Source organism: Alexandromys fortis, unplaced genomic scaffold (assembly GCF_014885135.2).
Source record: "Alexandromys fortis isolate MF-2015 unplaced genomic scaffold, M_Fortis_MF-2015_v1.1 scaffold_7, whole genome shotgun sequence".
In the NCBI taxonomy this organism is placed as follows: domain Eukaryota; kingdom Metazoa; phylum Chordata; class Mammalia; order Rodentia; family Cricetidae; genus Alexandromys; species Alexandromys fortis.
Window position 1 is genome coordinate 1,175,489 of NW_026067920.1, and position 27,344 is coordinate 1,202,832.

The following is a 27,344-nucleotide window of genomic DNA, read 5'->3' on the forward strand; positions in this document are numbered from 1 at the left end:
GGGGTTCCCAGGCCAGGACTCGGGGCAGCCTGGCTGCTCAGTGACCGCAAAGGAGCTGCTGCTCAGAGAAGTGGGAGGAGGGATGCTCTCTTGCTTCAGTTTTTGGGTACTCGGGCTGGAAGGCGCGCCTCGGCTGCGCATGCTCAGTGCACGGTAGGGGTGGCCCGGAATGGCTGAAAGTTTGGGGCCGCAGATCCAGGCTCCTCCCCCGACTTGGGCGAAGCGGAGAAGGGCGCGGAGGGGCAGAGCTGGCGGGCGGCGGAATGTGGCAGGTCAGCTGCCCGAGCCCCCATGGCCTGCACAAGCGATGCCCGGCTACAGCTGGGAAGGGAAGCGCTGCAGGCGGCACCCACGTTGCTGGTTCCCGCGGTGCTGCTGGGAGCCGCACTCGGCCTGGGCCTCGGCCTGTGGCTAGGCTGCCGCGCCAGCCGCCTGAGCACGCGACTCCAGGTGGGTCCCAGCAGGAGGATCGAGCGCTCTCCTCCTCTGTTAGGGACCTGGGCTGCATTCTCTGGATCCCATCTCTGCATCCTCTGAGTGCTGTTGTGCGCAGATTATGAGGCTTAGGGCTTTCTGAGGAAGGACATGGACTGAGTGGCCTAGAGCCCTGGCCTGGGGGCCTCAGAAAGACTGTCGCCCCCAAGCCCTTCTGGGCCTCAGTGCTTTCGGATGTAGTTAGAAGTTTGGACAGTATCCCAGCAAATGCACCCAGCTTGGTGTAGGGGAGAGGAGGGCTAGCGTTTGCCCTGGGATGCCCACTCCTGCTTCCTTGAGGTGGAGCTGCAGGATTTCCCCTGTGAGGTGACTGAGGACCTTCTTTCTGCCGGGGTTCACACAGACTCAGGGTTTTGAATGACACATGGAGGAGCAGGAAAGACACATTTCCAGTCAGCGTTTGGTCATAACACAAACGGATGGGTGCTGTAGTGGTGCAGAAACAGGTTGGCATTTCTTGAGAGCTGTCTGCTCCAGGCACTGAGCTGGGCCCTCTGACCTAGGCTCTAAACTCTCCAACTTTGAATCAACTCCGCGTCTAGACTCATTTTGCAAATGAGGAGAGTGAGGGAAGCAGGAGAGGATTAAACAGCCTGGCGGTACAGCAAGTGTATGGTCTAATGTCCAGGAATGGCTAAGGTACGCCGTGCCTGAACAACTATCTCAGTAACACAGGATATCTGGGGAGAGTCTTGGCATGGAGGAACCTGATCAGTTGTGATGAGACCCATTGGGCACTCTGGGTTCTGGCAGCTTTGACTTCTTCCAGGTCTCTGTCGTGCTGAGCATTTGGCTCCATGTAGTAACATGTTTGGTTGAGGATTGTTTTTCTCAGTCCCTCACTTCTCTCAATTATTCACACATGGTCTGGATTGGTTTTGGCCTCTCCTTATCTTCTTTCTCTCTGTTGTCAAGTCTCTTTTTGGGTAACCCTTTGTGCTAGTCAGCTATGATTGTGAGCAGCCCTGAACTGTTGGATGGATATTGTGTGTGTGTGGAGGGGGGGTGGGACGTGTGCACATGATTCATACATACACATACACATGCATATATAACCCATATGAAGCTGGGAGGCTGTGCTCAGTTTTGTTCTTGTGATTTAGTGTCTATATTTTGATTTTCATGAGGTCATTTCTGCTCCCCGAGTCCTCTGTTCATGTCCTAAACTCCCCATTGGTGAGTGGACTGCCTCTCCACTCTCTGAGGACGCTGTACTCATCCGTTGTCTGTCTTGTGTCTCCTCGCCCCACCCCCAGTCATTCCTTTTGTTTGTTTTGGGTTTTGCCCTTCTTGTTAGAGTTTGTCCTCAGATCTCTTGTGACCCTTGGCCTCCTGGCCAAGTGTGGGAGCAGAAAGCTGCTTCTGCCTCTGCTGGGGGGGGGGGTTCCCCCCCCCCCCCCCGAGATTTTTAGTGAGTCTCGTCTGACTGGGTAGTCCTCCCTCGCACCGTCCAGAAAATTAAAGAAAAACAAGGGCATCCTGAACTTTTGGGCTATATTGTCAGTCCTCTCTGCCCAGAGACCCAACCTGACATCCTGACATTGCCAGGCTTGTGTCTGCATCAGGCCCTTTGCAGTGTTCGCACATCCTCCTGCTGGGGCCTCAGAGGCTTGCTCCCCTATTTATGATTCTTCTGCTTTGTCTAAGAGGCTTCCCTCCAGGGTCTGGAGCAAGGCTGGGTATCCAGTGGTGCTGAATGATAGCCCTGACTAATTTAGTTCACAATCAGATCACCAGTGCATAAATACAATTATTGCGTGTGTGTGTTTAGGGGGATATTCTTGAGCATGTACACATGCCAAAGCATGGCTGTAGATATCAGTTTGTCCAAATCAGTTCTCCTCTCCCACCGTGTGGGTTCAGAAGACAGTCCTCAGTCATCAACCTTGGTGGCAACTGCCTTTACCCACCAAATCATCCTGCTGGCCCCTGTGTGACTGTGCGTACATGTTCATGTGTGTGCAGGCATATGTATGTATGCAGGTGCCTGTGCACATGTGTGTTTTATGTCAAGGCCAGAGGACCTTGGTGTCATTCCTAAGGCACTATTCAGAGTCTCTCACTGGCCTAGAACCTAGCAAGTAGGCTAGGCTGACTGGCCACCTGTGTCTTCCACTCTGCACTGGGGTTGAGAGTGTACACCTCCATACCTGGCTTTTTTGGCATGGTTCTGGGAGTTCAGCTGTGGCCTCATGCCTGCTCTGAACAGGTAAACACTAAATCTTTGCCTGGAAGGTACTGCCTGGGGTCCCTTTAGCCTCTTTTTTCTATCAGTCCACCTTCAAGAGTGACCTGTGTTTGTTTAAAGTATTGTTGGCTATGTATTGTTAATTCTCTTTGTGGCCGCCACAGCAAGGAGCTCCAGAATTCCAGCCTTGGAAGGTCCTCTCTCACTAGGTTCTTCTCTGTCAGGTACATCATAGCCCTAAGGTACTGCAGAATGCTAGGCAGGGCTTCAGGACCACTGCCCCTCAGGCACAGGAAGCACAACAGCAGAAAGCTGGACACACAGCTGCAACAGGGAAGTTTGCTTGACAAGGAGAGTGAGTGGAAAAGGTGAAGTGGGCCTTGCGGTTCTCACAGCCACCCGGATAAGCATGTGGCTGCCCTCGCTACTTACATGTCCACGAATAGCTATGAAGCCCGTGAATGTCAGTGATGACACCTGCTAAGTGATGGGGTTGCAAATCGCACTCCTACTGATGGTTGTCCACGGTAGAAATAACTCCTCTGTTAAAGGTAACCAAGATCATTATTTAAAAAAAAAATAAATAATCACCCCGTGGTTTTACTGAGAACAGCAGGGGAAATATTACCTGCATGTCTCCCCCAAAGGGGTGGCCCCCGGGGATCGCAGTTTCTGTTCTGATTGCATGCCTATTTCTGTGATAAGATGAACCTGACAGCAAGCAGCTTAGGGAGAAGAGGGCTTATTTTAGCTTGCAACTCCACATCAGTCCCTCACCGTGCAGGAGTCAAGGCAGGAGTATCACAATCAAGAGCAGAGAGGAATGAATGCGCGCAGGCGCCGTTCCTTCTGTTGGCGTATTTTATCATGGCTGCAGAAAGGAATGTAGAACAGAAACCGAGAAACCCTGCAAGCTTCACTCCCAGTGTGGCCACTCCTGGGACAAGACTGCCCTTGGGGACACCTGAGATATGCACCCTAGAGGATTTCTTAGAAAGATGACCAGGGTGGCCAGGGTTGTTTTAAAGGACTCTAGTCGATGCCTGGTGGGTGAGGGGGCAGAAAGGGCACATAGTGAACAGAGGCGACATCTAAGTGGGGATCTGGAGGCTAAAGTTTAGGGGGGTAGGCAAAGCTGATCGACTTCAGCATCTGCTTTCTCTCCACCACATTTGGGTTTTCAGAAAGATGACACCCAGCGCCTGCTCAGGAGTTCAGAGCCCACTGCACACAGCCTGCCAGACACTGGCTCCCGGGTCAGGAGACGCCAGAGAGAAATGATGACTTCTCGGGATGAGGATGCTCCTGAGGTTAGTCTGGGTCTGTGTGCTTCCATGGACACATGCTGGGTGTGGGACTGTCTTCCTGGCACCAAGGTGTCATGCTACAAGACACTGGCTGATCTATTTCCCCAGGAATTGTCATGGACGAATAGTAAAAGGCACAGATTGTAAGTCCATGGTTGAATGAGCTTTGATAAAGGTATGCTCCCTCATCATTAAAGTCCCGACACCCCAGAAAGTTCTCTAGTGCTTGTCTCTGGCCACCCCAGGTAGGGTTCGCATGACCATGGGATAACTAGAGTTTAGTTTGGCCTGTGCCCTGTTCCCTTTGTGTTTCAATTACCACAGCACCCTGCTACCAACATTTATTGAGATGTCTTTTATCATTTATTAAAAAATAAAACTCAGGGGCTGGAGAGATGGCTCAGTGGTTAAGAGCATTGCCTGCTCTTCCAAAGGGCCTGAGTTCAATTCCCGGCAACCACATGGTGGCTCACAACCATCTGTCATGAGGTCTGGTGCCCTCTTCTGGCCTGTAGACATACACACGGACAGAATATTGTATGCATAATAAATAAATTTTAAAAAAATAAAAAATAAAACTCAGGATAAACGTCAAGGATAAAACCCCAAGAGAACCACAGGCGACAGCGACACACACTGCCATCCACTTCCAGGTTCGGAAAACTGCGGCTTCTCCGCCCTGCCTCTTCCTCTTCCAAGGGCCTCTCTTTCTCTTCTCCCGAACCCACCAGGAAACCCCATGATCCATTCTATCCTGATGACTGTGAACCCCGCCTCTCAAACCAATGCTCTTCTCCATTGGATATCAGACGACAACACAGACAAAATTCCCGAAACAAATATTTGCCCGTTTCTTTGCACAGTCACACCCAGGCCCCTTTCATAGCAGGGGGGAGTCATCATGAGCACACCACTGCTAGCCACTCAGCACCTCCTGAGAGTTTGGCTGATGGACTGATTGCTATCAGAGTCCAGCTGTTATCAGCCATGCCCCAGTTCTAGTCTCTAACTGAATTTTATTATTCTAAGTAAACAGGCAGCAGAGGGAAAGCTGGGCACCTGGAAACAATCCTAAATGATGGATTCTCCCCTTCCGGGGTCTTCTCCATCCAGCTTCAGTTGACCCATGGAGCATGACCAGGGTGAGCTCCCTCAGTAGGGACAGAAGGACGTCACTCGACGTTCCCTGGCGCCCCAGGAAATACTGCATACTTTAAGTCGGGCAGGGTCATCCATCTGCTGGGTGTGTGTCCTCCTATCTCTCTCCAGTTTTCCTTTTTGTTCTCATAGTCTGATGAGAAAACTGGGGCTCAAAGACAGGTCACTTTCTGGGTCCTAAAACTGGAGAGTGGCCAAGTTCAGATATGTCCCTAGGTCTGCCTGGTGCCTGTAGAGCAAGCCCTGCTGCCCTCCCCTACTCTACCTGCCCTTGGCCCCCGGGTTTTCCCTGTTTGGGATCCTCTGTGGGCCATGTTGAGTGGTAGTTTGCTTAGAAGCAAACCTCCCCCAAAGGTTAGGAATCAAAGCAGGGTACCAGCTTGCTGTCCCACATTGCTTGAGGCCTGTGCCTCCCAAATATTCCAGTGACCATACTTCTTTCCTGGGGGGAAGGCCTAGCCTGGACCTCAGAGCTTCAGGGAGGCCATGGAGGTGAAGAGAGAGCCTTGCTGGGATTCCAAGATCCTGAAGGACCTGTGGGCCCCAGGAGCTGCACTCCCTCCTCAGCGCTGGGCATCTCTAAACCCTGCTCTGAAGTTTCTGTCTCTCTGTGCCTCTGCATACGGGTTTGTGTCTCTGTTGAGAGCTTTTCATCCTTGTCTGCTTGGGGGACTCTTTGGGTCCCTGGGACAATGTGTGTGAGAGTCTGTGGGTGTGTAGTATCTCTCTGTCTTTCCCTCTTCCTTTATCTCTCTTGACTGCCTTGCCCCCTCCCTACACACCATTAAAATTCCACTCACAGACAGGAAAGCTATGTCCACACAAACGCTTGTACACAGATGTCCAGCTTGGTCCACAGCAGCCAGATTGGAAACTACGCAAATGACCATCAACCAAGAAATACATGGACAGAATGTTGTTTGTCAGCCAGGCACAGCGGGATATACCTATAATCTCAGCACTGGTGCTAAGGCAGGAGGATTGTGAATTTGAGCCTGCCTGGGCTACCTATTGAAACCGAGACTCAAACTAAACAAAAGCAGAGAATTGTGACCTATCCCCTCTAAGTGACATTGGCCATGAAAAGGAGCGCAGTACTGATACGCCTTGGAAACCTGGCCATTGTTATCCAGAGTGACGGAAGCCAGCGATTCACAGAACCAAGAAGGATCCATGCATGGGGAATTTATGTGGACAGGAGGTAGCTGAGTGGTTGCCAGGGAAGGGGCAGATGGGCAGGCAATCATAGAGAGCACAGCGCTTCTCTACTGCAGTCAGCCATTCTGAAATCTCCTGTGTGATACTTCCTGTGTTAGGGAAACATTGAAGGGGGTTGGTTACATATTACAAAAGTGTGATTTGTATAGGGCGTGAATCCCGTATCGATAAATCTGCTAAAAAAAAAAAAGAATGAAAACCAACAAACAAAAACACTCACATGTAAGGTAGCTTTGGATTCCACTGAAACAGCACTAGCCTCGGGTCCCAGTGTGGACCAATCCCAGCTCTGCTACATTTGCTGTGTGCTACTGGGCAGGAAACATAACCTGTCTGAGCCTCAGGTGCCTCACTCTGAGAGTCACAGAAGTCCCCCACAGGGTCCCCAAGGTCCTGCCAGCATCCCCGGCTCAGAAGGTACTCCATCAGTGCAGCATGGGAGGTTACCTCATTTTTCTTCAGCCTAGCAAGGTTTAGCCTGCTGCCTCCCTCCGCACCTAGCAGGAGCCCGTTACCAGGCTAATGATTGCCCAGAGCTGAGTTAAATATCTGCTGTGTTCTGCCTGGCGAGTCCAGCCGCCTCTCCTGTGCACAGGGAACCTCAGCCTTGTGATAGGTCCTGCTGCTACTTAGATGAACTCTGTTTAATGAATAGCTCCTGTTGATTAAAACATACAGAAACTTCCGGAAGGTTTCTGAGGGCTGCTGCCCCACAGCCTGCATCTTCTGTTTTTACCTTAGATAATGAAGAGGAGGGGTGTGGCCTATGGGGGCAACTGTGCAGGACTAAAAAGAACACCTTAGGGCCGAAGGGGGAAACAGCTTTTCTCTCCACGGTGACACCGCCACCAGTTTTCTGAACAACTGCCTGGTTTGGGCTGAGGTTCTACCTTGTAAATTTGCACAGCAACCCATTTCCTGGATCACTGTATCTCCTGGGGAACCATCAGATTGGGAGCTTTTAGATTCAGTGAGGAGAACTGTGAAAAGCTGGGGTCTCCAGATCCTGTCCAGGTGGCAGGAGCTGCCTGTCCTTGCCTCCACATGCCTAGGGCTCTCGTGTCCTTTATCTCCCAGCCAAAGCAGGCCAAGCAGGCCAGGCCTCCCCTCCAGTCCTGGAGGATACAGGTAGCCACACGGGCATCCTCGCAGGTAGAGCTTCCCACAGCAGGACTATTCCCAGGGGTCCCACCCAGACTTTTCAATCATGCCTGCCTCCATAGGCACCCCAACTCTGCCTGCCTCCTGCACAGTCATGCCTGTCCCTTCCATTGCTTTTACATCTCTGCAGTGTGTGACTGTCCCCTATTGGGTGGGTGGAGAAACCATGCCTTTCCTCCCATTTCACCCCTTTCCTCTCCTTTCCTTCCACATCTGTTAAATGAAGCTTTAAACTGCAGAGGACCACGAGATCTGGTGTGCTCTGTAATCCCAGCTGCTTGGAGGCTGAGGTGGGTCATAAGTTCAAGGCCAGCCTGCACAACTTAGAAAGGCCCTCAGAAGAGGTGCAGAGCATGCCAGGGAACAGGGTGAGCGATGTTTTGATCCCTCCCACTGTCAGAGGTGGCTTCTCAGGAGGCAATGCCCACTAGGTCTGTGGCTGATGAACACCAGTGTTATAGCTACCCAGGGCCTAGTGTCTTCTCAGCCCCAGAAAGTCAGCTAGAAGCTTCATGCCTGTTATCTTTGAATATTAGACCCTCTCTCTGTTGATTGAATGGGCAGATTGAGGCTGATCCAGCCATTCCTTTCTTGTTTAAGGTTCTATTCCAAAACCCCGTGTGAACATTGCCTGTGTGTTTATACCCACAGTGCCACACACTGTTACATCTGAATTGGCACATATAATCATCTGCATCAGTGGAGTGCAGTGTGCCAATATCCATGTGACTTGAGTACTAACCTGTCGCCTCTGAGTTAGGAAAGTTCCAACTCATCCAGTTGAAATATATGAGATATTATCAGCTCCAGCAACCCTGCTGCACCATGGAATGTGAGGACTAATGCCTCCAAGGTCTATTACTTTATGTGGTTGTTTCCCCCATTGAAGATGGTTCATAATCCTTCAGGAGATGCTTGTTAATCCACCTCAAGGTATTAAAAACCTAATTACTTCAAAACTGAAGAATCAAAATTATATCATAGTGTCTGTTTTTCCAAACATGTGTCTATGTACCTGTATTTTTTTTAACTCTTTGGGAACCCACCATCCAGCTCCCAAATAAGTACATGAAGACTTATTTTTACTTATGAATGCCGGCCTTAGCTTGGCTTGTTTCTAGCCTGCCTTTCTAATTTAAATCATCCTGTTTCTCTTTAACTACATTTTGCCTCTAGGCTTTTTATCTCTCTTTATTCTATATATTTTTCTTTACTTGTTATTCTATGGCTGGCTGTTTAGCTTGATAACTGGCCCCTGGCATTGTCCTCTCCTCTCTTCTCCTTTGCTCACTCCTTGCTCTTCTCTTTTTGAGCCTAGATTTCTCATCCTGTTTATTCTCTCTGCCTATTTCTCTCTCTTGCCTCGCTATTGGCTGTTCAGCTTTTTATTAGACCAATCAGGTGTTTTAGGCAGGTAAAGTAACACAGCTTTACAGAGTTAAACAAATGCAACATAAAAGAATGCAACACATCTTTGCATCATTAAGCAAATATCCCACAGCATAAATGAATGTAACACATCTTAAACTAATAGCCCACAATATGTATCTATCTATCTATTTGTTCATCCACCACCCATCATACATATATGCATCCACACATGTATCCATCTGTCCATCTACCCACCCATCCACCTGTCCGTCCATCCATCCATCCATCTATATAGACATCCATTACCTACCCACCCACCCATTCATTTACCTCTTCACAAATCTACCCATCTATGAATCTGCTCATTCATCCACTCATTAAATTATTCCATCTGTTCATCCATCCATACTCCACATATCTATGCATAAGTCCATGCTCCAATTATCTACCTACCTATACATACTGTGCTGGCTAGTTTTATGTCAGCCTAACACTAAACTAGAGTCATCTGGGAAGCAGGAAGCTCCATTGAGAAAATGCCCCTGCCAGATTGGCCAGTAGACAAGCCTGTGGGACATGTTTTTAATTGGTAATTGATGCGGGAGGGCCAAACCCATTGTAGGCAGTGATAATCCTGGGCAGGTGGTCCTGGAGTATAAGAAAGCAGAATGAGCAAGCCTTGTAAAGCAAGTCAGTAAGTAGTGTTCCTCCATGGCCTTTGCATCAGTTCTTGCCTCCAGGTTCTTGCCCTGAGGCGCTGTGATATTTGAGGAGAAATTGATCTTTTCCTCCCCAAGTTGCTTTGGTGATGGCATTTATCTCAGTAAAAGAACACACACCTATATATTCATTTCTCCCTTCATCATACATTCATACATATGTACAAACACACATTCATATTTCCATTCTTCATCCACCCACCCATCTGTCCACTCACCTATTCTCTGTCTGCCCATTGGTAGATCCACCATTCTCTTCATCGGTCCATGCACCCATCCATTCCTCAATCCTGTTCGTTCTTGCATCCACCATTGACCAACCCACCCACCTACTCATCCATCCTTCTTGCAAAGATTCAAATGCCCTGTCATGGTTCTTGCCTGTGTCCACTGTTACAGGTGGAATGTGACATTTTGGAGACCTGTGACCATATGTCCTTAAGGTGGCAGAAAGCTAACTTTGCCACTCACTCTCTCTGTCTCGTTTGCAGGAGTGTGACCCACCCTTGAGCAGCAACATCACAGCGTTTGCACTGAAAGCCAGGGTTGTCTATCCCATCAACCAGAAGTTCCGGGTGAGCATTCCTAGTCCCATCTTAGCAGTGAAGTTTACTCCATAATGTGCTGGACTCCATGGGAGGGCAGGGATCAGATGTGGGTTTCCATCCTATCTGTAAGTTTGGTGTGTAATGGATCAGATCATGAAATCTGACCCATTCTATGTGGACACACAGGGGCCACAGAAAGGTCAGGAATTACAGCTGCTTGATCCGCAAGGCAGCTACCCCCACAGTGGGATTCTCTCCTCCCTCTGGGTGCCTCAGGCCCCAGCTCTGTCTCATCCATATGGCTCGGGACTAATACCAGAGGCTATACTTCCTAGACACACTTATATCGGGCTGAAGGGTTGTCACACAGCTGGTATTTCCACTTTGTGGCATTTTCAGAAGATGAATGGGCTGTTCAAAGTAACCTGCAGGAGGAGGCCAGCTCCATCCTACACACTTGGCAACAGGTCTTGCACCCATGTCTGTGACCAGAGACCATCGGCTGGAGGCTCTATACAGAAAGCAGCCTTAAGAGAGGGAGGGGCTGAGCCCATGAGGTGTCCTAGGGACAGTGTCCTGGCCAAGAGTGTTTGGAAAAGGACTGGCATCCTGACCCTCAAGAAGATATGCTCTGAGTCTCTAGGGTGCCTTTCTGACTCCCAACTCAGCCTTTCCTGCTGTGTTGTTATATGAGGGGCAGGGGGTGCTTCTGCCTCGCCAGCTGTTTGGACTCCAGGCAAGACTGTGGAAAGGCTCGGAACCATGGTTTGCTCAGTCAGCAACTTTCTGCACCAGAGGGTGTTCCCAGGCTCTACTCCCTGTGGAAACCTTGGGATGACCAGCATCTGGCTGTGATGCTGGAGTTGTTAGGGTCAGAGCCTGGACAATGGAGCTTACCCATCCCCAGGAAGCCGTTAAAGAGACAACAGTAGAAAAAAAAAAAAAACAGAGAAAGGAGATGTATTCAAGGTGGTCACACTGGGAAGAGAAATAAAGAGGTCCAATTACACACACACACACACACATACACACACACACACCCTATCCTCACCCCAGGAAAATCTATAGGTTCCTGGACCCCTGACCCCACAGTGCAGCAACTGGACATAGAAAATGGTCAAGGACCTCAGGAACCCAACAGACCCCAAGGAAGACAAGCCCCAGCAACTGCAGATTACAACAGGCCAGCTCAGACTAGAAGGGCCCAGAAGCAGAACCTGCAGAGGTCTTGAACAGGGGTCAGCTCAGCCTGTGTGGGCAGGCTCAGCAGCATGCGACAGGGCGAGACCAAGAGCTGAGCACTTCCAATTGTTCCAGGGACCAGAGTGTGACTAGCGTCACACTGGGCTTAGTTAGGAGTGGCAGCCATCGAGGCTTGTGGCAAGCATGACCTTCATCAGGACAGGTACTTAGCATACATAGTCAAAGGGGCTCCTGGGCTGAGCCAGCCACCGCAGACACAAGGGAGGGTAGGCTGCTGTCCAGAGATCATCATGGGCTTGGCAGATGGGAGCGCTGAGTACAGGGATGTTTAGGGACAGATCCTAATGGCTCAGGAGTAGTAGCCTGGTACAGAGGGTTGGTTTCATGGTGACAAGTGCAGAAAGAGAGGAACCATGCTTCAGTCCCTCAGGTGTGGACTCGACCATGGTCCTGGGGCAGAAGCTTGGTCTGTGTGCACTCACCCCAATGGTCAGCTCAGTCAGGTCTCCTCTGTTCCCAGCCTCTGGCTGATGGATCCTCCCACCCGTCACTGCATGAAAACCTGACACAGGCAGCAGCCATCCTGCCCCACCTACCCCACCAGCCAGCAGAGGCCTCACCAGCCAGCAGCCTGGGCAGCCTGAGCCAGGCTGGGAAGGAAGATGGCAGCTCCTCTTCCAGCATGCACTCAGCCTACAGTGACGACAGGATCCTCCACTGTGCCTTCCTCCGGGTGGGCAGCTTCCCTGAGGTTCTGGCCTGTGAGAGGTAAGGAGCAAGTGCAGGGCAACGGAGCTGCAGTGGATGGTGCAGAGGAAAAAGCAGGTCTGGAAAAGTCAAATGACTCAGCCATGGACCCACAGAGGCACAGTGTCAGAGCTGGGGACCTAGATGCTTTTACCATTGGTCACATGGCGTTTGTCAAGGTTGGGGTTCCAGAGTCAAGCCTGAGTCCTGGAGAGAGGTGACAAGGGAGTGCTGTTTAAACACTGGTATGTCCCAGCAACTGCAGTGCAGCAAACACCCCTGGCAAAGCCTGCAGCATCTGCAAAAACTGTCCCAGAAAATTGAGGGCCTGATCCCTGTGCTCATTGCTAAGCCTCTGTTGTGTCGCAAAGGGGCCTTGACCAGGTTTGGTGATCCATAAACATCAGGCAATATTTCCCCTACTTTGTAAGAAGACACAGAGAGGCCGAGTAACTTGCCAAGTTCACCATGCTGAAAGAGTAATATGCCAGGTTATCGCTGAGGTTCAGGTGCCATGTCACCAGACTCACTTTGCGGTCTGCTGACAGGGTTATGATTGGCAGTTTTCCTCAGGCCTCTGTGTCCTGAAGTTCCAGGAATACCTGGGTGCCTTGGTTACTTCTCTGTTGTTATGAAAAGATGCGTGATCAAGGCAACTTATAGAAGAAAGAGTTCATTGGAGCTTATAGTTCCAGAGGGTTAGAGTCCATGACCGCCATGGTTGGGAGCATGTCAGCAGGCAGGCAGGTGTGACAACTGGAGCTTGCATCCTTATCTGCAGGTAGGAGGCAAAGGCAGAGTAACTAGGAATGGTATGGACTTTAGAAAACTTAGAGTGTGCTCCTGGTGACACTCCTCCTCCAACAAGGCCACACCTTCCAATCCTTCCTAAACAGTTCCACCAGCTGGGGACCAAGTATTCAAACAGGAGCCTATGAAGGTCATTCTCATTCAACCCACCACAACAGGGGACAGCCTTGGCTCAAGAATGAGGGACTTGGAACCTCTTGCCATGGGAGGTGTCCCTGGGCTGAGGGAGACTAGCTTGGACCACATTCTTGCATTTGCACTTACAGAGTTCAGAGGAATGTGGATAAGTGTTTTTATCCAAATGCATTTGTTCGTGAGGAAGGAAAGGGTCCCCAAGGCAGCCTGTGTCTGTGAGTAATAGCTTAGCCCTCTGCTCTCAGAGCTACTTCCTTGCCCGTCATACAGGCCTGAGGATGTCCGTGCTAAGGAAAGGTGATCCGTGGTGACAAAAGGGACAGGTTTTAGAGAGGACATACTGAGCCTCCTCCTCCGACTTCCTCTCTCTGGATGCATTTGTCTCCATTGTCCCTGGAAGCTGTCTTGACACTCACTGTCCCCTCAGCTGAGGCTTCTAGCCATACTCTGGACTCCTCTAATCCTGAGTGTATGTGAGGAACAAGAACTAGGGGACAGGGCCACCATGAAGACCAAGTAGAGACCAGTATCCTTTCCTCATCCTGGCTTCTTACCCTTGGACCCCTGTCTGCTTCTCTCCCATGGTTCAGTGCGGATATTGACCTATGTGTTCGCAGCCTTCTCCTGAAAGACCTGCTTCAGGTAGACACAGCGCTGAGACGGGAGAAGCACATGGTAGGTGGTCATTTGCTTTCTCTCCCTGACCTGGGGACCAGATGTGGATATGAGACTCCCTGTGTGCCCAGAGCCCAGATGTGTGAAAGACACGGGTATGGGTGAAAGCAGATATGGAAACAGGGGAGTGGTGAGGTGAGGTCTGGATCCTGGGTGTGGTGAAGCATCCATTGCTGCTGACAGGACATGGCCTTCCACTTATCACTTATCTGGGGCAGGAATGGCAGAAATGAGCTCATGCCGCACCTGCCGAGTACACAGGGTAGGGAGAGCACTGTGTGAGGGAAAGACACTAAGTTGGTAGCTACCATTAACAGCAACAAAAGCTGAGGCTGCATATATTGCTGACGGAGTAGAAAACCGTATGGCCGCTTCTTAGAAAACCAAGCATGTGATGCCCAGAGGACCAGTGGCCCTTCCCTGGGAGACCATCTACAGTCTCCTGTATGAATGTTCACCACAGTGGGGTTCATCATGATACCTGGCTAAAAGTCTCCTACAGTAGAGTGGCTAGACACCATGGGGATGGTACCCTCTAGGATTCCCTGGGGATCCCCGATTCTAGGAAAGCCTTTCTTGGCTTATGGAGCGTCTCCTCCCGTAGAGACAGGAGTCTGGGAAGACTCTGCACCTCCCAATTCTTTGGAGGTGTCTCTAACTCTCTTAAGAGGGAGCAAGTCCACATGGAAATGGGGGTCAGGAAGGGCACTGCACAGTGGAGGCCCTGAGTAAATAGTATAAGGATGGGAGGATCCATGGAGAGAGAAGAGAGGAAGGTAGGAAGCTGGGGAGAAGGGAGGAAGAAAGAAAGGAAGGAAAGAACTATTCTTTAGAAACTTCATAAAACCTGGTCCAGGTCAGACCATTACCATAATATATATATATATATATATATATATATATATATATATATATATATATATCCTTCAGCAATAACTATGTCATAGGAAGGGGCCCTTCTCAGATGTTTTCTCATCACTTCCCTCCTGCCAACAGGTGTTCATTCAGATTCTTAAAGCATGCCTCTTGGATGTTTTTCCTAAAAAGAAGCCTGATGATGAATTATACCAGAAGATACTTTCAAAACAAGAGCATGTAAGTCTTTAGTCTGTATCTCAAGGTAACTCAGTGTTAAAATAATAAATCATATCAATGTATGCATGAAAGTATTTTCCTTTAATGCATAAAATGGTTTTTATAATATACATTTGAATGCAGTGTGATCTCCTATGAAAATATATATGTAGAAAGGACACTTGCAGTGACCTACAGCTTGGGTCCTGGAGCCTTAACTAGTGCCAGCAAGTGAGTGAAGAAAGAACAGACACATATACAGGAAATCCGGGACCAGATGGGAGTGTGCTCACTCAGATGGAGGGCACTTACTACCACCAGCGCCCTGGAACCTCAGTGTAGACAGAGACTGCTTGTTCATTCCCAGCTGCCAAGACCCAATATAATCACACAGAAACTATTAATTACAACACTGTTTGACCAATTAGCTCATATATATTTCTAACTAACTCTTACACCTTGAATTAACCCATTTCTACTAATTTATGTCTTACCACGAGGCTGGGGGTTTACCGGTAAGGTTCTCTGGATTCTGTCTCCTTCAGCAGCTACATGGCATCTCTCTGACTCCACCTTTTTTCGCCCAGCATTCAGTTTAGTTTTCCTGCCTAGCTCTGTTCTGCCCTGCCACAGGCCAAAGCAGCTTCTTTATTAACCAATAATAATAAAATATATTCACAGAATACAGAGGGGAATCCCACATTACCTCAGCATCTTTTTTAGGTATAGATGAGGAGAGGGAGATTGGTAGTCTCAGTAGGCAATATCTGTTGATGAGAAGTATCAACATTTTGTCTATCTCCTGAAGAAGCTGGCCCCACATCTTTTTGGTTACCTGAAAACACAGTTCCAGAGAAGCTAAAACCATTCCTCTCCTCCACATTGGGTTTTGAAGGAGCTGCACAGAGTACCCTATGATCCTTTGCAGACCTAGAAATGCTGTCAACTTGGATGCTGCTTTCTAACAACATCCAAGAACTGACACAGTTGCCCACCTCATCACGAGAAGGGCTGGACCACATCAGACTCCCCACAGAAGTGGGGCCGGTGCTGCCTGTTCATTGTGCTGAGACCACATGGGACCAATGACTTCACCTGAAGGTGCTGCCCCAGAGAGAAGGAACCTTGGCAAGCTAAACTGCACTTCCTGCTCTTGAACCCATCAATACCACTTCCTCTTTGAGGTGTAGTGCATAATCCTTCCCCAAGGAAGGACATATGAGTGAAGAAGGAAGATTTTCGTCCAGTCCCTAGAACACACGACATTTTCTAAGAGTTTGTAATGATGGAAAGACATGACACGGTTTGATTGTTTGCTAAATACTAGATATAGTTTCAGGAGGATGGAGGATGTAGAAGGAAATCTGTCTTCATTCTTGAGGTCCAATGTTGTATGAAGTAAAAGAGTTTTTCCCCTTGTACCTTAAATACATTTTCACTTTATGTGTATGGATGTACAATGTGGGTGGGGGTGAGCATGCCACAGCCCATGTGTGGAGGTCAGAGGGCAGCCCTGTGGAGTTGGTTCTCTCTTTCCATCCTCACATGGTTCTGGACATCCAACTCAGATCGCTAGGCTTATCTAGCAATTTCTTCCCCCCCACAGAGCCAGCTCTCTGGACCAACATTAAACCATAAGTCTGTGCCCAGAACTTCTCATTATTGTTAAGCTATATTTTCATAAAATATTTGCCAAAATATAAGAACATTTATTCTTCTAGAAATGGAGTTTTCTGAGTTTCCCTTTGTTTATTTGTTCTCCTCCCTCACCCCAGGATTTGGAGGAGTTAGAAAAGGGACTTCAAGCCAGATTGGCGACCACAGTGACTCCAATGGGCACCAGTGACTCCAGCTACGTCTCCCTGGCAGATGTGGAGAGGAAGGAGAGAGAGATCTCAGAGCAACTCATAGACAATGTGGGTGCTACCCTCTCTTCCCATGGGGATCTTGATTTCTGCACAGTGACATTGACGAGATTAAAGAGGCGACACTGTCATGTCCTGTCCGGGGGCAGAGACCTGGTTCAGGATGTTCGGTGGCCAGAAGGCATAGTGAGAGAGAGGAGATTTGTGAGGGAACTTTTTATACATTTACACTTTCAGCTGGCTGTTTTATCACTGAAGGCAATGATTCCTTTAAACCTTCAATGTCACTGCTACTCCGTACGAGACTGGATTCTAGGTGCGTCTCCAAACCTTGGCTGCACAGAACTGGCTTCTCAGGCCACAGCAGAGGGCTTCCTTGGAGCACGCCTTTCCCTTGTTGACTCCATGGCCTCCTGGCCGTGGATCTGTGTGAAGCAGATGTGTCCTTGGCACCTCCTGTGCTAGGCAGCGGGCATCAGGTTTGCTTGAGAATGGCCTTGCCCAAGAGACTTGAGGGCAGCTACAGTGCGCAAGGAGGACCCATCTGGTTCCCGTGCTGCTGTGGAAAGGTGCTAGGGAAGCTGAGATGTGATTGAGGGACATCAAGATCTGAAAAGGCTCCTTGGAGGGCCAGAGAGAGACCAATCAGAAGAAATGATGGCCCATATGTGAGCAGACACAGTCGGGGAAAGCTGGGAGGCTGGAAGGCAACTTAAAGGAGGAAGAGCTAATTTGCGCTTCTGGTTTCAGAGGGTCCGAGTCCTTGATGCCAGAGTGAAGGCATAGCTGCAGGAGAAGAAGCTGAAGGCCTCACAGGAGCAGAGATAGAGAACTTAAAAAGGCACAAGTCTTTAAACAATTAATGTCTTCCTCCAGTATAAGGCTACACCTCCAAAGCCTCCCCAAACAGTGCCACCAACTGAGAACCAAACATTCAAATGCCCAAGTCTGTTGGGGACATTTATTCCAGGGGCACAATTACTTTTCTCATCTCTGTGACCAAATACATGCCAAGCACCTTAAGGGAGAAATGGTTTGTTCATCTTACAATTCAGAGAGATATCATCTATAGCGGGGAAGGCTGGGCTGCAGGAGTGTGAAGCAGCTGGTCACATCATATCAATAGTTAATGTTAGAGTTCCCCTCGCTTCCTCCTTTTTATTTCCTCTGGGACATCAGCCCTCAGAATGGTGGCACCTACGTTCAGGGTCAGTGTGGACCTGAAGGAATCTGAACTAAATACAGCCAGTGATGCTTCACTGTCTGTGACATCTGGGTTTTTCCTAGTTCCATTGCTCTGCCTCAGGGAAGAGAAGTAGGCAAGCAAGGCACACAGCTGACACAGGCCTGCATGCCAGGAAGGAGAGTCACCAGACTTCCTGGCATCCTTGATGCTAAAGCTTAGATAGCCTATGTTGTCACACTTTGAAGCCCCTAACATCTCAAACCATGAACTGACTATTCCTGGCTCTGGTCCTGATAGGATGAGGCGTGGGAAGCTGGATTTCAAAAGCAGAGTGATTTCACGGTCAGCATCTTCTCTGCCATTTGGCTCTTTTGTATTTCTGGAACAGTGACTAATAGTGGCCTCCTGAGTTTTTATTTTTAGGCTATATTTAATCCCTTGGAGAGACCTTGGAGTTCCCAGGGTCTCATTGTCTCGCTTCTCATGTTCCCAAGGAGTAATGGTGACCTATCTGGACCTTAAACTGTGCTCATAACTTTTATTGGCAATGGTACCCTGTGTTTGCTGAAAACACCTCTGTAATATGCCCACAGTAGCTGAGGCCAAGTGGAGGGCCTACCATAGGGCATAACCACTGCTAAGACAAACCCACTTCAAGTGCAGAGGGGTTGAGGATCTCTGGTGGGAGTAAAGGATGAGCTGTGACTCCCAAACACTAGCCAGAACTCTTTCTTGAATGAGATTTCCCCATTGCCTGCTTCTCATGCTCATTTCACAGATGGGAGCTTTCTGGAAGCAGATGGAAAGCATCCAGCCCATTCTCGTGGACCAGTTTAAATGTTCCAGCTCAAAGGCACGGCAACTCATGATGACTCTGACAGGAAGAATGATTGCCGCTGAAGGGCTGCTGCGTGATGCTCAGGACCTGCTAGCCCTGGTAACACCGGGCATGAGATGGGTGGGAAGACACTCCAACACCTCAGGGATCAGGAGGTCAAACACCTTCATGTTGTAGCGGGTGATTAGCACCCCAGAAAAGTGCAGTGAATCTACCTACCATCCGTCCATCCTCCATCTGTCCATCACTCACCCATCCATCTTCTATCCATCCATCATCTGTCCTCATCTGCCTTATCTATCCACTGTCAATCATCCATCTATCACACAACTGTTTATCATCTACCCTTTAAAAAAGATCTATTCTACATGCACAACTGTTTTGCCTGAGTGTGTGTATATATACCAGGTACATGACTGGTGCTCAAGGAGATCAGAAGAAGGTTCCAGATGGAGTTATGTGTAAATGGAGACTACTTTTTTGCTTCTTGACTGACAAGACCTGAATAATCACACAGAAACTATATTAATTACAACACTGTTTTGTCAATGTCTTAGGCATATTTCTAGTTAACTCTTACATCTTAAATTAACCCATTTTTGTTAATCTGTGTATCACCATGAGGCTGTGGCTTACCAGTAAGGTTCTGGCTAGTAGCTGGCATCTTTTTCCTTCAGCAGCTACATGGTGTCTCTTTGACTCTGCCTACTTTCTCTCAATATCTCTGTTCAGATTTCCTCCCTGGCTTTATTCTACTAAGCCATTGGCTGACACAGCTTCTTTAATAACCAGTGGTAATAAAACATACTCATAGCATGCAGAGGGGAATCCCACATCACTAGCTAGCTCTTTTCTTAAGTTAACCCATTTCTATTAATCGGTGTATCACCATGAGGCTGAGGCCTACCTGCAAGGTTCCGGCATGTCCTCTCCTTCAGCAGCTACATGGCGTCTCCTTGACTCTGCCTGCTCTCTCTATGTATCTCTGCTCAGATTTCCCGCCTGACTATATTCTAACCTATCATAGACCAAATCAGCTTCTTTAGTAACCAATGTTAATAAAATATATTCACAGCATGCAGAGGGGAATCCCACATCAGTTATGGATGGTTGTGAACCACCAAGTGGGTACTGGGAGACAAAGCCAGATCCTTTGCAAGAGCAGCAAGCACTCTTAACCACTGAGCCATCTCTCTAGCCCCTTGTTAATTGTATGTATATGTGCATGCTCGTGTGTGTGTGTGTGTGTGTGTGTGTGTGTGTGTGTGTGTGTGTACGTAAGTGTAGGTGGCTACAGAGGCCAGAGGTGTCAGGTCCCCCTCAAGCCAGAATTACAGGCCATTGTGAGCCACCAGATGTGGATGCTGGGAATCAAACTCTGGTCCTCTGGGAGAGCTATACATGTTCTTAATGGCTGAGCCATCTCTCCAGTCATCTGCCCATTTTCACATCCACCCACCCACCCATCCATCACCTGCTATCCCATGGTGGAGGTGCTGATCAGATCAGGGTTCTCAATGACGGCTGCACATTATTATTTTCTGAGGAGTTTTAAAGATTCTAATGCTTGGGCTCTGGCAGATCGCCACCCAGTGGTCCATCTTAGGGTGACAGCCAGGAGCAGAGGTTGGAGAAAGAATTCCAGAATCTGGACTTGACTAGAGGACAATGGTTGAAGGGTTGGGGGTCAAGACAGGACTGGGCTCTGAAGTAGCCCCCTAGAGAAGCAGACATACTGGTGTTCAGTACACAGTGACTTATCCCAAACTCTGAATCCATAGGGAGGCTTCCCTCCCAGCCTAAGATGCAAATGGGGAGAGAGGGAGTTCACTGTGTTTGGAATGAAATGTGGGAATGGAGCCCACTACCTTCTCCACAAAAGCAGAGCCCTCATGTCCAGCCATTGTCTCGTGTCTCCCTATAGGATGCTCTGGAGAGATCACTAGGTCGGGCCCACATGGCAAGAATGGTAGAGTTCCTGAGGACCCAGATCCAGGAGGAGACCAAATGCCGGCTGGCTGCTATCTCCCATGGCCTGGAGCTGCTCACTGTCCAGGGACAACTGTCTGGGAGGCAAAAGGAGGAACTTCTGACCCAACAGCACAAGGCCTTCTGGGAGGAGGCAGAGTGCTTTGGCAGGGGTGAGCGAGTGAGCCTAAGTTGGAGACCTGGAATAGTATGGTCTGTGCCACTATGTCAGGGCTACCTTCCCTTCCAGCCCTAGGGATGGGCTGCCACTGCCAGGCTCAGCCTCCCTCCCTGCGGAGCAGAGAGATCAGAGCCTGTGTGAGAGCAGGACCATTGTCTATTCTCAGCGGCTCATCCTGACAAGACTTCCAGTACCACCTGGAATTCAGTGGAGCAGAGGAAGGGAGAGGGTGTCAACCAGAATGGACCTAGACATGCCCAGGGGTGATCCATGCTAAGCACAGGCAACCCCGGCCCTGCCCAGCCCAGGACTAGCTGGTGAGGGTGAATCAGGTCAGCATGGGTGAAGGAAAGCTATATAGGTTCTCCGTGTCTGCTCCTGCTCACAGGGCCAGCTGGAGGTAGACTCGGCCTCAAGATCCTTGGGGTCACCATCAGTGAGGCCCGCGCAGGAGAATAGGTCTATGACCTGCAGAGAAGGGACTGCCTGGTAGGTCACAGGAGCAGTTCACCGTGATTCTGCTGGAGAGTCACCTCCTGTTCTGTGGTTCTTTCCAACTCCAGAATTCATTCAGCGGGGCAAAGACCTGGTCCAGGCCTCTCTGGCTCGCCAGGCAGAAGTGATGGCAGAGCTCACACAAATCCAAGAAGAAGAGCAGAGAAGTTTCCTGGCTGATTCCCAGCTGACCTCAGACCTGGGGGAGTTCCTCAAGGTGACTCTACTCTATCCCCAGTTCCTTGCTCTTACAAGTTGAGCCTGGTCCATCAGACTAGACTTCAACTCAGGCCTCCCTGTGCCAGGCACATGCCCGTAGCCAAGTGGCTCAGTCTCTGTGTCCTTGACTCCTTTCATGTGCCAATGATGATGAGCATCCCCAACCTGGGCTGCTGAGAGAAGGCGGGGAATCTATAGCAAGCATACCCGAGTGATGGTTCATGGTACAGAGTGTGTAAGACCCAAGCCTTTCTCAGAACTGTCCTTGGCCATGGGAGTGGAGCCACTGAAGCCACGTGACAGCCCCATGCCTCAGTTTCCTCACAATATATTGGAGTGAATATTCCTCCCATTTGAGATGTCAGTCAGTCATTGGAGATAGGGAAAGATTTTCCAGAAAAAAAAAAAAAAAAAAAAAAACAAAGAGTGCTGTTTTCTTCGGTACTCAGTTCCTGTTTTAACTACAGGCTTTTCACGAGGTCCTGGAGAGGCAGTGGCTGACCCGGAGTGACCAGGAGGAGGAAGAGGATGTCAGGATCACAGAGGCCATGGCTGCACTCTGCCAAGTATGTGATTGTGCTGCTCTTCTTGTTGCTGTGACAAGACACCTGAGGGAAAATGAGTTAAGAAAGGCTTGGTTGTGGCTCTCAGTCCATCATGGTGGGAAAGGCACAGCATCTGAAGCACAAGGCATCTGGCCACATTGCACCTGCCGTCAAGATGCAGACAAACATGCATGCTGGTACCCAGCTTGCCTCCTTTTATTCGACCTGGAATCTCTCTTCACGGGATGGGACTGCTCACAATCAGGGTGAATGATTCCCCTCCTTGGTTAAGTGTATCTACAAATGTCCCCACAGACTCCCTTGTAGGCGTGTCTCCCAGGTGACTCCAAGTCTGTCAAGTAAGCAATGAAGTCATCTAGCCAGACAACAGAGCAACCTTCTGTGTCCTCCTGTCCTCTGAATTGGGACATTAAGGACACTAAGGTCAGGATCAAGTGGCATTTTATTTGCTGCTTGGAGGAGCCACAGTCAACCCCTCTGTTATGGGTTCTTCAAATCCATGTTGGAAACTGAGAGGTTAACATGGCTTTGAATCTGTGCACGGGCAAGTTAGAGCTGCCCGTTTCTCCTCACAGCTGGCTTTGAAAAGACAGGAAGAAGTGCATGAAGACCTTCAGGTGCAGGGCCCTGGGGGATGCTGGTGAGACGGGCAGAACCCAGGCTGAGAGAGGGAAGAGGGGTAAAGGATGCTGGTAAGGGATGATATAACACACCTCAAGGCTAGGAAGCACTCTTGGGAGAGGTGGCTCAGATGTCCAGCTCTGTGTCAGGCTCTGCCTCAACTACCTGGTCCTTCCTTCTAGCCCTGTTGCCCCATCTATGTAATAGGACCTCTGTCTTCCTTCACAGTGGTACTAGGGGCATCCCAATCCATATTGACTCCAATCCCTTATCAGCACAGAGAGGAGAGTGAGTGGCCCATGGAGGTGCAGGGTACAGGCGAACCCAAAGACGGTTGTCTGTCTGAAGGAGGTGTCCCTGAGTGGAGCAGAAGTCGGCATTCCAGATTCGAGAGTTAGAAAGAAAGTTAGAAGGCCAGGAAGTGCAGCTATTCTGACCTGCGCTGCCCAGGATCAAATCGGTGTCATCCGTTCTGTGGCCTCGGTGTCCCAATCTGTAAACTTCTTTTCTTAGTTTTGAGAAATTTGGTTATTTCTCCAAATGCCACTTCTGCTCCAACTCTCATGTCCCTTGCTTGGGGACAGCAGTGACTCCTGTTGGACCTCCTGTTCTCTCTGGTGCCTTCATCTCCTGCGCTGTGACCATCCTGTAGCCTCCTTGCCTTGTCCCAGCTTTCCTCTGATTTGCCTTCTAATGCACTTAGTAGCTCTTCACCTGCTTCTAGATGACTGTAATTAAATGGTAGATTGAGTTCTTAGAACTTTTGGATCATAAAACATCTAGTTGGCTCTTTTTAAACTAAGCAATGCTGTTTATCATCGCAGCCCTTTGCTTATCTTGTGTAAGTGTGAGCAGAGCAACCACCACTACTTAAGGCCCGGTTCCTATAACCACTCTGGAATGCATATGGTTTGCTTGTGATAACAGCCATGTATGTGTGCTTTGTTCCTGTTGTCTGTCTTGCTTATTATCATGTGCTCTGTTTCAGTTTGAAACCTTAGTCCTCAGCATGGCAGGGATGTGGAAGCTGACCATAACCCCAGTGTGGTCCTCATTTTAGGAGCTGTACTGTGGCACCATGGAAACCTTCCAAAAGTTTGTGGACACCCTGTTCCTGAAAACACTCCCAGAAGTGAGCAGTCTCCCCGTGACAGAATGTGAGGCCCTGAGGCAACAGGTCCAAGAGCAGGCAGCGAGACAGCTGGGGCAGGTGGACCGATTTCGCAGACGGCAGTGGGAACTCCTGTGTGACCTCTTGGAAAAGGACAGGCGGGTGTGTCACCTGGGACCTGGGCTGGGCTATGGATTTGAAATTTAGGATGAGGGATTTCAGATGCTAGGTATCCCTAAGGGCCTCTTAGAGACACTACAGAGATGTGGTTCAAATATCTGGGGATGCGCTCGGTGCCGGAGTAAATGCTGAACATGCTCAAGGCCTTGGGGTGATGTCCAGTGCCCCAAGAAAACAAAGTTATGGTTACCAAGCTTCCCCAGCAGTCCCAGAAGGAGGACCAGGATGTGAACACACCTGCAAGTTCACCTAGGAAGTCGTGAAGTGAAAGGCAGTGAATCAGAGGACAGAGGAGACAGCACAGAGCTGTGGCTGCAGAAACAAAAAGGCTGAAAGAGAGGCATAAAGGTTGAAGTCAAAGAAGGATGCTAGACAGTGTAGGCAAAGAATCGCAGGCCAGGGAATGAAAGTCTGAGCTGCAGGGCCTGTGCTCCATCCAGTGGCCAGGCTCTGAAGACTCCAGGCTGGTGAAGACAGCCTGTTAAAACTCAGGAGACTGAGAAGGAACTCTCTCTCCCTCCCTCCCTCTCTCTCTCTCCCCCTTCTCTCTTTCTCTCCTTCTCTCTCCTTCTCTCTCTCTCTCTCTCTTTGTCGTCCTCCTCCTCCTCCTCCTCCTCCTCCTCCTCCTCCTCCTCCTCCTCCTCCTCCTNTCTCTCTCTCTCTCTCTCTCTCTCTCTCTCTCTCTCTCTCTCTCTCTCTCTCTCTCTCTCCTTATTGAGACAGGGCTTCTCTGTATCTTGGGACCCTGTCCTGGAACTAGCTAGCCTAGCTAGCTCTGTAGACCAGGCTGGCCTTGAACTCACAGAGCTCCACCTGCCTCTGCCTCCCAAGTGCTGGGATTAAAGGCTTGTGCCACCACCACCCAGCACGTAATGACAGAAGTCTTGTTGCAACATGGTCTTGCTGGGTGAGATGAAAGCCTTCCTTCTGATCATATGAAATAATCTAGGAGGACTGTGGGCCTGTGGGCACAAGGGAAGATGTTAAGAGAATCAGGAAAGAAAGGGACTTGTTTAAAAAAAAAAAAATGGGCTAATGGACCCACTGCAGCTGCCGCATGCATCTCTGTCCTTCTGAGCATAGGTGTGGCTGGAGGAGTGTGCGCTGTCCACGGTGCTGCAGAGGCAGCTGCGGGAGCACCAGGAGAGCACCATTCATAGGGTCCTGAGCCGATTCAGTGGCCTCTCTGAAGAGTGAGTATGAGCCCTGGAGGATGGGCTCTGTCTGTGTGAGACTCCAGGCTAACCTCGGTGTGTGTGTGCTAACCTGCAGTCAGGCTAACCTCGGTGTGTGTGTGCTAACCTGCAGTGTGGGCACATCGGCTACCCCGGCTTCCCCCGCTAATAAAGATGTACCGTTTCAGTGTTCTTCGCTAGCCAGCAGTGCTAAGGAAGCCTGTTTCACAGCATTCTGCTTGGTAGAGACTTTTTGGAATAGCTCTTGTGAGGTGCATTTATGCACATTGGGTTTGAGTACGATTCCAGATGTTTGGTAAATTTGCAGTTTTACTTCTGTTACCACACACGGTCCAGATGTTGGAAACGTCTGTCATCACAGAGATCCTCTGTGGGCATTTTCAGTCACTCTCCATTCATCAGTCAACTGTATATTCCCTTTCCACATTTTTGCTGTTCATGCTGCATGGGTTTTTTTTTTTCTGTTTGGTGAAAATATTTTTCCTCACTTCCTAGGAGAAAAATGACAGATATTCTTTTTTTTAGTGGCCCATATTTTTCCCCAAGGACCTGGTTTATGTAGGTATCCCGTGTGTGGCTATAGCAGAGGTGAGTACAGAAGCAGGAGTGTGGCTGTAGTAGAGGTGGTCACAGCCGCACAGCGATGGGTTGGTGCGGCTGCAGCTGTGGCCGTTGTAGTGGGTGGAACAGTAGCAGGTAGCGGCTTTGGCAGTGCTTGGTACAGGAAGTAGGTGGCTATGGTAGCCGGTGTTGTGGCAACAGGCATGTGGCTCCTGTAGACAGGATGGCAGCAGGTATGGCTGTTTTACTGGATGGGGTAAGTGAAGCATCAGAAGGGAGAGAGATAAGCAGGATGGACCAGGGTGACTCATTGAACATTGTCAGCTCACGGATGTTCAGATAGTTTAGAGCCTATGTCCTGAGCTGTATTTGGTCCATTTATATTTAATATAGACCAGTCTTCTGTCTCTTAGGATTCAATTTTGTACTTACTAGACTTTCCAGCACCTTCCACACATAATTCTGTACTGTTCTAGTCTTTTGGTCCATATGTTACCATGTAGCTTTTCTGTTATCATTCCACTTTGTGGGGGGGGGGTCATTTTTTCCTGTTTGTATGACTGTTATTTTTGTCGACTGACCACTGAAACTTGTTGAATGACTGTGGACAGGAGGTCCAGATTTTATGGTATCAAACTCCCCGGAACATTTGTCTCCCTCCTACTAGGGATTTTAGGTTATGGCAGATAAACCCCATCCCTGGGGGCTGACTGGTTCCATGGCAGGACTTTGTAAGAGGAGGTAACTCACATCTCCAGGATAAGGGCCACTGCAGAAAACCTTGAGTCTATCCCATATCTGCCTTTTGTCACTCCCTGACTTCCAAAGATCTGTCCGGTTTCTTAGCCTCTCTGAAGCACTGTACATTACAAACAAAACACTGGCCCCTTTGCCTGGCCTTGTGTTGTCTTGACCTACTGGCGTGGGAACTCAAGTGCTTGTTCTGGCTTTAAACGTGTTTAGAATTTGTGTATGGACTGGAACTGAGCAGGCATCAGAGCCACTGCATTCCCTCTGAACTTGTGAAGGATCTGGCTGATGTCACCAGCTGGGTGGTGGGATGGTTGACTCCCATTCCTCCTATGGGTGTGAACCCTAATGGCCCAGGACTTCCTAGAGCCCTGACCAGCCTTGCCCTCTCGCACAGGTCCACACGAGGCATCCTGCAGGGCCACGAGCTGCTGCTCTGCTCCGCTCTGCGTAGACTGGCCCTCCGAGGCACCACCACCACTGCCCTGGCTCAGATGAGGCTCTCCGGGAAGAAGAGGCTCCTGCAAGAGCTGCGTGAGCAGCTGGCTTTGGAGCAGGGAGCCTCCCCCTGCCTGGAGGAGCATCAATGGCAGCTACTCAGAGCCCTGGTGAGAACACAGTGTGCCCCCGCCCCCTCCAAACCCTGCTCAGAAATGCTCCCTTAGACCCAAGTTCCAATCCTGCTTGTCACATTTGGATCCTGATAGTCCAGGAGTTTGCTGGGCAGTGTGACAAGAGGCACGGGTTGGGACTTGACTCACAGGGCCTTATTGGCTCCCAGGAGGGGGTGCCTGAGGG

General features: G+C 49.6%; 1 protein-coding gene across 2 annotated transcripts in view; it reads left to right on the plus strand.

Annotated features, from left to right (window-relative positions):
* The first annotated feature begins 181 nt into the window (after positions 1-181).
* Positions 182-27,344, plus strand: part of Evc (EvC ciliary complex subunit 1) — a 38,196-nt gene continuing 11,033 nt past the window's right edge. For both annotated transcript variants that reach the window (XM_050141076.1, XM_050141077.1), the window contains exons 1-14: positions 182-450; positions 3,868-3,993; positions 10,109-10,192; positions 11,889-12,136; positions 13,651-13,735; positions 14,732-14,830; positions 16,585-16,725; positions 18,639-18,797; positions 20,623-20,839; positions 21,411-21,559; positions 22,029-22,127; positions 23,809-24,021; positions 25,123-25,232; positions 26,944-27,154. In XM_050141076.1, coding sequence (XP_049997033.1) covers positions 292-450; positions 3,868-3,993; positions 10,109-10,192; positions 11,889-12,136; positions 13,651-13,735; positions 14,732-14,830; positions 16,585-16,725; positions 18,639-18,797; positions 20,623-20,839; positions 21,411-21,559; positions 22,029-22,127; positions 23,809-24,021; positions 25,123-25,232; positions 26,944-27,154 — 2,100 coding nt within the window. In that variant the 5' untranslated portion in view covers positions 182-291. The remainder of the gene's footprint in view (positions 451-3,867; positions 3,994-10,108; positions 10,193-11,888; positions 12,137-13,650; positions 13,736-14,731; positions 14,831-16,584; positions 16,726-18,638; positions 18,798-20,622; positions 20,840-21,410; positions 21,560-22,028; positions 22,128-23,808; positions 24,022-25,122; positions 25,233-26,943; positions 27,155-27,344) is intronic.